The 9,994-nt window shown below is 43.3% G+C and overlaps 1 protein-coding gene across 1 annotated transcript in view; it reads right to left on the reverse strand.

The window, feature by feature from the left end:
* Positions 1–1,201: 1,201 nt before the first annotated feature.
* The window catches only part of LOC307232036 (solute carrier family 23 member 1), a gene marked incomplete at both ends in the record, with an annotated part of 98,497 nt that continues 89,704 nt past the window's right edge, over positions 1,202–9,994 (reverse strand). Inside the window, 4 exons of the mRNA XM_080002917.1 lie at positions 1,202–1,383; positions 2,882–2,977; positions 7,527–7,635; positions 8,264–8,428. Of these exons, the coding sequence (XP_079859043.1) occupies positions 1,202–1,383; positions 2,882–2,977; positions 7,527–7,635; positions 8,264–8,428 (552 nt within the window). The remainder of the gene's footprint in view (positions 1,384–2,881; positions 2,978–7,526; positions 7,636–8,263; positions 8,429–9,994) is intronic.

Raw genomic sequence — 9,994 nt, forward strand, 5'->3', positions numbered from 1 at the left:
ATAACAGTTTGCCACTTGAGAATCAAGCTACAGTCAGACTGCGGGATGTAACAACGCTCACTTCTAATGTTTTGCTTAGATTCAATCTTATCCTGTCTTACCGTTCTCTTACATTTTTCGCAACAATGAATATGGATTTTGATACGAAACTGGCTTGCGGGTCCATTTTGAGTGGGCCGCGGGTCAGAGGTGTACAGGTCCACTTCTGAAACAAATCGTTATAGAACGTTTTCTGTCATGCACCGAATTTCCCATGCTATGCTTTAATTTTGAAAGTCCCTTTCTAACTGCTGCGTGCGGTTGTCACGACCTCACATCACCATCGTCCCATGATACGGTCATGCAGCTGATGCTGGCCAGGGCAAATTACAGCAAAGAGGCTCCTTTCAGATCCTCAGTTGCCACCGTCAAGGTTTCCACATCAAACACAACAGCTTTGTAGGTAAATGCACTGTTCCTTTTTGAACAGTTAAAATCTGAAATAGAGTGCGAGGCATGACTTAATGACCAAGGACGAAATGTGCATCCTGAGGCTGGACCAGTTGAGAACCATTGTTTTTAAGATAATTTGTTGAGGAAAATGAGAGGGTTTAAACAGGGCAAATGCAGGAGTCCAGCGTTCTGTGCAGAGATGCTGCGATGATGACACAAAAATATCATAAATTCCGATACAACCAGAATGGCTCAGGGATGACCACGTGAATTACAGTCAGCTCGCTGTTTCCAATCCAACAACACCATTTCAGCTTGTGTGATTTACTCTGGATCGCACACATCTCCTCTGGATCCTCTTGTCACAGAGAGTTATGAGGGATCCGTGTTGGACGTTCATGAACCCGAGATTAATGGTTTGACCTGAGAAACCCAACTGCACAGATCTTTAAGTGGACACAGCTGGCATTCTCCATGCTGCGGTAAGAGCCACTGAATACTGCCCCAAAAATGCAAAGAGACCAAACGAACTGCTGTTGATGAAAGGCTCACATGAAGGAGCCGATATGGCTTCATGTCAACAACAATAAGACTAAAAGCTGTTTAACAACTTTCCCTCCACTCATGTTCTGAGACTGGGGATAAACCTAAAGTCATGGTAACGGCCCATGGGGTGGCTGATGTTTGGCTCCGTTGCAAATGTCAAAGCTGCCGGGGGCGGGGGGGCGGGGGGTGCGGGGGGAGAGGTCAGAGGTCAGACTTCACTTTCTCAGGTTCTGTGCGAGGACGCCCGGTACGACGGCAGGAACGGCAGGTACTGGAAGAACTTGAAACGCAGTAAAGCGCAGCTGCAGAAGGGAATGTCGTAGCAGGACATTTCGGCCGTGCGGCCCTTGCCTTCCTCCTGGACCTTGCTTCGCCAGCTGTTAATGCCGCGCTCTTTTTCACTTCCTGGGAAGGAACGGAACAGAAAAGGCACTTAATTTCAGTATTGGAGTCAAAGCTTTTGGCAATGTTTATTTTTATATACACAATTCATTTGAGTCAGCGCATTGGTGCATTATTTTGAGGATAATAGCTGATACATCACAAAATGATAAAAAAATAATAAATTGATAAATATAAATAATAATATCACATAAATAAAATCACTTTCTATTGCCTGTAAACTCATTTTTATAGATTAGACCTTTTATGAAGCCCTTTTAATGATAATGTAATCTTCATTTAAATTTGTTTGTTTTCAACTAATATTTCATTTCATTGGGGTTGTTTTTCCCTGCATTTTTATTTAGAAGTTGATGGACTTTATGGGCTTTTCATGACAAGTTACCTTTGTATTTATGTCAGATTTGTTTGTTTTAAACTTTGACCTTACATCCTGTATCTGTGATTTTATGGATTAGGATGAGACGGTGCACACAGTTGGTGAGGGCTACCACTTCCGGCTCCAGTGACGTCTTTTCTGTGCTCTACTTGGTCGAGATGAGATGGTACACACTGTTGCCTCAATACAGATGAGATTTCCAGTTCCGGTGAGAGCTACCACTTCCGGTCCCGGTCACGTCTTCGCTTGTGCGCTGTTGCTGTTTTTGTTGCTGCTGTTGTCTGCTGCTGGTATTGTCACTGCTGGTGTGTTGGTGCCGCTAACCTAATATCTTAACTGGTGTTGTCGTTGCTGCTGCTAACCTTGTACCTAAAATTGACTCTCGCTTGCCTTATACCTCGACCTAACGTAGCCTTATACCTCTACCTAACGTAGCCTTATACCTCGACCTAACGTAGCCTTATACCTCGACCTAACATAATCTTATACGTCGACTTAGCGTAGCCTTACACCTCGACTTAACGTAGCCTTATACCTCAACTTAACCATCTCTAACCTGAGTGACCTTTCCAGTTCCGGTGAGAGCTACCACTTCCGGTTCCGGTGACGTCTTTGCGTGTACGTTGCTGCTGCTGTTGTTGCTGCTGGTAACGATGTTACTGCTGCCGTTGTTGCTGTTGTTGCTGCTGGTGACGATGTTGCTGCTTCCGTTGTTGCTGCTGTTGTTGTTTTCTGTTGCTGTTGCTGCCGCTGTGGTTAGAGTCCCTTATATTGTTGTTTTTGTTGTCTTTGTTGTCGCCTTTGTCGTTGCTGTTGTTTCAGGGGCATTCTTTTGTAATGACCGGCTGACAACTACATTCTCTCTTTCTTTTTTGTATTTCTTTGTAAAGCGCATTGTGTTGCCCCGGTATTAAATGCACTCTGTGAATGAAGTGTGACTTGATTTGACGATTTTATAATTGTCTTTTGACCTTTTTTTAAGAATGGAATTTTCTTTATTTTATTCTTCTTCTTTGTTTTACGATACAAATGCTACAGATAAACGTACCTTGCCTTGAATATACTGAATGTGTCATTTTTTATATGAACGGTCTGCCAGTGTGTGTTTTTTTAACATCGTACCTGGAATGGTGTTGTCTAAGACGAATCCCAGGAATCCTCCGATAAACATGTGTGTGGTGAAGAGAACCAGAATGACTTGGTCCACTTCTTTAACCCCTTCAAGTGCAGGAATACACAAATATGAGGCATATTAAATACATTGCAGCGGAGAATGAGGTTTGTTATCGCTGATTGGCATTACAGGTACTTCAACTGAACTTCCGACCAAATACCTTCCAGGGTGCAGTGGGTGGTTGGGAGGTTATTTTCAACATAGTTTGTGAAGTTGGGAATGTCAACAAAAAGCCTGACTGTTGAGGGTGACACTTTGTGTATCTTACAGTTCTTTCGCATTTTACAATTTCAAGGATTACAGGTTCATACTAAACCTCAAATACATCCAAATTGAACAAGACGTTTACTGGGAAAATGTCCCGAAAATGACCCCACACAACGACAGAACCTTTATGTGTACGTTCACTGCACATGCACCAGTGCCCTCGCACTCCCAGAAATAGCTTCTTATTTTTGGAAGGAACTACGGCTGAGTTACGTGCACATTTTGGAGCCTTTAATGACAGGGTTATCTAATAGTCCGACTTAATTCAGCTTCAATGAATCCATGAAGTGGGACAAAAGCAGGACAGACTCTAGAAAAACAGGACTTTGACTGAGTTTTTTGGCCTCTCTGTTGGACCAACAATTGAACACAGTGTGTGTTTCTTAACCACTAACTCAGCCACTCCAAATCAAAGCTAACAACTAATTACAGCAAATTGAATCAAGTTTGAAAAACAACGTTGACATACTTTGACTGGGAAGTGTTGTTCAGAGAGTGTATTCCAAACCCACATTTACGTGCACACACGCACGCACGCACACAGATGAGGGTGACCCGACGCCAGCGGACCAAATGCGGGGCAGAGAGTGTGTTGGCGTCAGACAATGTGGGACACGTCACCAGCGCTGAGAGGCCGTCGGAACCTTTTGATACATCTACCTAACTTCAAAAATAAACATTTCTATTCCGGCCCCTTCTGCTCGTGACATCTCCCTGCTTTTCCCATTGTGAGCCTCACATGTGCTGCCTCACTTTCACAACATATTCCCCTCCGTGGGAAATTTTTAACTCTGGCAAACTGACCAAAACAAACAGACTGTGAGAATCTCCCTCCAGCGGCTTCACCCCTTTGTAAGTAGTTTCCCAGTCCTGGTCGTCGCTATGTTTGCTTTCCTTTCCGCTCGTTTCCATCGCGTTCTGCCCAAATCCACAAAGTCGTCGTCGGTGACTTTGTGGCGTCTTCGCAGTTTGATCGGCCTCCAACGCAGCCCCGTGACGCCAGCCGTCCCCGCTTTCCCCGCAGCCGCTGGAGGAGAGACAGGTTTTGGAGAAAGCGTCTCTCTCCTGCAGCGGTTTGGACTTTCGAAAGCTAGAGGCAATCAAAGAGCGGGGCGTCGCCCCGAGGTGCGGTGACGGGGGACAAGGGGTGAGAATGCTGTGCAGTACAAGGTAAAGCGGGACGCCTGGTCACCTGAACAGAGACAGCGGTCAGCAGGTTGAGGCCCCATTGTGACATGTTTTTACCGTTTCCACCTCGCCTAAAAGAAGGCTGGATTAATGCCACTTTGGAGTACAGTGATAAGCTCACCTGCACCCCCCCTCTGCTCACTCACTCCCACACACACACACACATACACACACACACGCACACACACATAGACACACACACACACACACACACGCACACACACACACACACACAGAAACACAGAAACACACACACACACACACACACACACACACACACACACACACACACACACACACACACACAACACAAAAACACACACACACACACACACACACACACACAAATACACACACAGATACACAAAAACACACACACACACACACATGCCCACACACAGAAACACAGAAACACACACACACACACACACACACACACACACACACACACACACACACACACACACACAACACCCTCGTGGGGGGAGATGAGAAGCAAAAGTGCTGGGACTGAGCCGGTCAGATTATAGCGAGCAGCATCAAGCCGAGCCAAGAGGATTGCACTGGGTAATCAGCCTAGACCTCAGAGAACCAGACAAGTCCTTGTGCCCAGCCCTGAACTTTGGATTAGGCTGTTCCTGGGAGCTTCCCTCGTGTCACATGACCGCCAAGGATCAAGGAACCGGTTCTGCGAAGAGAGCCCCGTGGCCGTCGGTGCTTCATACGAGGCGCGCGGCGGCAGCCAACAGATTAGGTGAACAGAGCGCTTCCGCTCTGCCCGGCTCGTCAACGGAGAAGTAGGGTACCGCTTTTGATTTCTGATTGTTTGGAAATCGTCAAGCGGTTCATTGAAATTAAAGTTAAAGGTCCAATCGGTCTGTCTGACGGCAGAGATCCTGTGTTGGATTAATGTTTGCTGAGTGAATTAGCTTAATTGAATTAGAAAAGTTGAATGTTTGAACCTGTGTGTGAACATATGTCTGTTTGTGTTTTCCTGCCTGTGAGCATTGGGGCATGACTGGAGGAGTGTGTGTGTGTGTGTGTGTGTGTGTGCGTGCGTGCGTGCGTGCGTGCGTGCGTGCGTGCGTGCGTGCGTGTGTGTGTGTGTGAGATTTTTCTGTAAAAATATCAATATTCTGTTATGCCCTGCACATTCAAATGTGTACAGAAATATTTAATATTTATGTTTTATTGATTATCAATTTGATCAAGTTTTGAAAACAGCTACAAAAGTGTGTTTAACATAATATGTACTAATAATAGTTTGTCCACAAACTAATAATAGTTTGTTATTTCGTTTTCATTGTTATTATTATTGTTGTAATTGTTTTTATTGTTATTATTATTATTACTACTATTATTATTAATAATAATAATAATAATAATAATAATAATAATAATAATAATAATAATAATAATGAAAACTAAATTACAAACTATAATTATTATTAGTATATACAGAATATTATTATTCTGTGTTGTCAGACCTGTGTCAGAGGCCATTGAGGGCTCAGACATTTATTTAATATATATGTTATATAATAATGGATTAAACAAACCCAACTGTAAGATGTGTGATAAGAAATAAAGGCAATAACATTTTAACTGCTCTGCTTCACAGCCTGACCTACTGTACTTCCTGGTCTTTCACTCACATGCGTTAACCTGAAATGGAATACAGATTATAATGGTCTATAAAATATCATTATCACGTTTAAAGTGCATTGTCATCATTCAATGATGGCAATGCACTTCACAGAATTTCTATCAGATTAGGCAGAAATGAACCCTTGCAATTGCAGAAACAACAAGAAACCATTGCCAAACGTCTACTTTAATCTTATCTTAATCTCAATTTATTTTCAGTAACACGTTAAAACGACTTAGAAAAGATACATAACATAACTTTCTAGCATCTCATTAAAGTGACCTAATACGTCGTTTAAATGAGAAAACTTGTTTAAACAGCTTAGTAAATCCTTATAATGAGATGAAGTTGGACTTTCCAGGCTCAAACGAAAGGGCGTACATAATATACTTTTTTTTTTCTTTACTAGAGATGTTGTAATTAATTAATAATTGATGTCCTGCAGGCGTATTAAACTCTACTTAACGATATAAATTCCAAGAGGGCACTGTAGCACCGGGCCATTGTCCGAGAGCTATGATTTCGAGGCTGTGCAACCCTGTTTGTAACCAAATTATCATTATCTCCAAATTAAATATCCATTTGCGCCACAATTTTCAGTAAAAATAAAAACAACTGTCAAACATTCCGTGTGATTTGTAAGATTTACAAGTGAATTCCAACATGGGGCACCAGACACTCAAAGAGCGGCGCCAGAGATCACAGGGGGGTCATGGACAAATTGAGGCATATGTTTCCTACTATTCAAATATTGGTCCAAAAGCCAACCTTCAAAGCTGAGAGCCGATGTGCAGCTGCAGTTACACCCCCTAGGCCATCCCTACGGATATAAACACTGGTAATCACTTCGGGCCAACCGCAGTGCTTCTGCCCCTTGCTCCCCTTAGGTAAAGCTGGGTTGGGGATAGAAGTAAGCTGGGCTGCTCAAGCTGGCTACAGACAGACAACATCGGCAAGTGTTGTAGGTGTATTGGACGTGCCACTCCTAATAAATGGAAAAAAAAAAAGGCTAAATCAGTGATTTCTTAAGGTTTCACTTTGACTTGACTCCCAGCTTGACAATTTAACCAAGTCAAAGCAACATATACAAAAAAAAAGACAAAAGCAGTCAGACCTCTCATGCTGCTTCTCAAAGTCATACAGAGTAGGTTAAAACTTGATTCAGCGCCAGTGGAGCAGATCGTGTTGATATTGCCCACTTAAGCCCCGGCTGTGTGGTTTTCCAGGCTTGTAAGACAGGTGGGTGTGGTTTCTGTGAGTGTGAGTGTGCGCCAGTTCAAGCAAAAGTTGTATTCATTAACTTATTTATCCTTAGTTGCTGAAGAAGGTGATGAAATAAAGAATCTGAAAACAGTGAGAACAAGATAATCCCAAGTAAAAGAAACAGACAGAGACAGTGGTCAAATGTATGTTTGTGTATGTGTGTGTGCGTGTGTGCGTGTGTGCGTGTGTGCGTGTGTGTGTGTGTGCATTACACCTGTGGTCATCACCTGTGTCGATGACTCCAGGGTTGGAGTGGAACCAGGTCGGAAGGACAAGACCACTGAACGTGGAGAACCCAAGAATAAGAAGGTTTCTGGACGAGTTTAGGTCGACATACTGTGTATCAGAGAGAGAGAGAGAGAGAGAAAAAGAGAAATGTACAGGGAGAAGGAATAGGAGGGAGAGAGACAAGAAAAGAGAGACAGGGTGGTAGAAACGAGAAGTGAGAGAACGTGAAAGGACATGGAGAAGAGAGGTGTGAGTGTGACAGTGTGGTGAGAGAGAGAGAGAGAGAGAGAGACACATGACTTGGCAGCAGGAGTACTAAAAGACAGACAGACAGAGAGGTCAAGCTGTTGCAAAACACCCGTTAAGTACATGTCTTACACTGCCTGTTAGTTCAATTAATATTATCTGTTCTACTTTCTGCTCATCATTATATTATTTCTTGAACGACAGACATTTCTCTGGCTATTAAAGCGCATGGGATGCCATTTTGACTGGCAAGGTCCTAAAACCTTTGAAATAAAGAGTATGTTTAGTACAAAAAGGGTTTGCCCAGTTCAGTGACTATAACATCAATTCTTATATTATATTACCAATATTGTTTATGTTTTTTAACCCTGCAGCATCCAGTTTTGTCTTTTCTCAGGCTGTCGTTTGTTTCGTTTTTCCACGTCAAAAATACGTGCTCATGGAGCGGCAGGATGACCCAACTAAACCTTTCCAGCCACTGCATTGTTACCTGGAGGTTGGATATTCCCACAGCTGCGATCATTCCAAACATAACAAGGAACATGCCTCCGATGACCGGCTCTGGAACAGTGATGAAAACCGCTCCGAACTTCCCAAATATTCCCAGAAAGATCATCAGGAGACCTGTCGTCTGGAGGACTAGTCTGCTGCCAACCTGGTACAAAACAGGACGCAGGGACACAGGGACTTGTTATTCAGCAGATTGGGAAGCAGTACATTTATTTATCACTTTGTCAGAGGCTTCACTGTTTAGAACCAAGTCCTTATGGAAAGTGATAAAAAAGGAATCTCTGATAACTGCATTGTCTGTGACAAGATATACACTTTTCTTAAAATATAATTGCTAGCATTTGACTTGGAACTGAGATGTAAAGGGTCGCCAAAAAACAAAGAGAAGGGGTCTGTGGAGGGGGCCAGTTCCATAAACTTTAATGATGGGATGCTATGCCGGGTTCTATCTGCCGCCGGGCTGAACAGATGTTTCTCCCAGAAAGGACTGTCATTCGCGGCGGCGCGCACAACAAACTAAAGACGCCTCTACGACACTGCTCCAGGGTTCCAGGGAAATGTTCCACTCAGCTCAGAGCAAACAGGAGAGCGTCCCCTATGTCCTATTTTAAAGCGGACCTAGTATGCTGCTTTTCAAGCTACTATTGGTCTCTGTGGTCCCTAAAACATGTTTTTGCTGAAAATACCACTGAGTTATGCATTCCAGCCATTGTAACATGCCTAAAAACCAGTGTTGCAAAACTGCTGTTTTTTTGTGGGTGGAGCCTCCCTCCCTTGTTCTGTTGTATTTCTCTATAAACTTTCACTGATTTCACCTTATCAGTACACTAAAAGCTGGCTCTATTGAGGTGAGAAAGAAAGACAAACATTTGAGGTGAGAAATAAGCAATCCAGTTGCTGAATCTTCACTGAATCTTCATATTAAATCTACAAGGCCTCATTTAAAAGTTTGTTCAGACATTCACAGCGGTGTCCAGGGCGTCGCGGGATATGTCGAGGCGTGGGGCTTTTTTGTTTCATGAGATTATGGAAATGTCAGAGAATAAAATAAAATAAATAAAATAAATGAATCAAGGGTTTTGTTTGGAGAAACGCAGTGCAGATCACGCACTTCAGCGCACAGTACAGTCAGCCTACCGGGGACACACACACACACAGAAAGAAACACAAAGCAAATACTTACATTTCCCCCGTCTGCAGTTTTGTCACAGACATTGACATTCATTCCTCTTTCTTTTAAAAGATATTGCAATATCTGACACATAGTGTAAATAGTTAAATTAAAAAAAGGATATTTTTTTACTATAAAAACACATTTAATTAGAAATGCTTTTATAGGGAAAGTGCTAGCAAAGCTTTGGTTCAGGTGTCCTGGGAGTGGTTCCTGCAACTAAGCCTTCTTGGAAATTGACTAAACCAGAAACTAGAAAGGGTGTGACACTCTGCGCATGTGCCCACGCAGTTTATAACTGTGGCAGACCGTGGGTCTATGGTTGGTCGAGCCATTGGCTGAATGCAAGGGGAAGTCAGGTTGTTAGGGTGGCTCTCCCACGTTTGGCACCGTCACCGGCTGTGGCCAATCAAGCTGTATGGCGAACGGCAGCTGGGAAGAGGTTTCTTAATGTCTGTATTGTCTTGCAGTGGAGAGGCCTGAGAGAGAGCTCGGAGCGGAGCACTCGCTGCCTGGTGCTGGAAACACTCATTCTTTTGT

This window comes from Zeus faber (assembly GCF_960531495.2).
Source record: "Zeus faber genome assembly, chromosome: 6".
Lineage (NCBI taxonomy): Eukaryota > Metazoa > Chordata > Actinopteri > Zeiformes > Zeidae > Zeus > Zeus faber.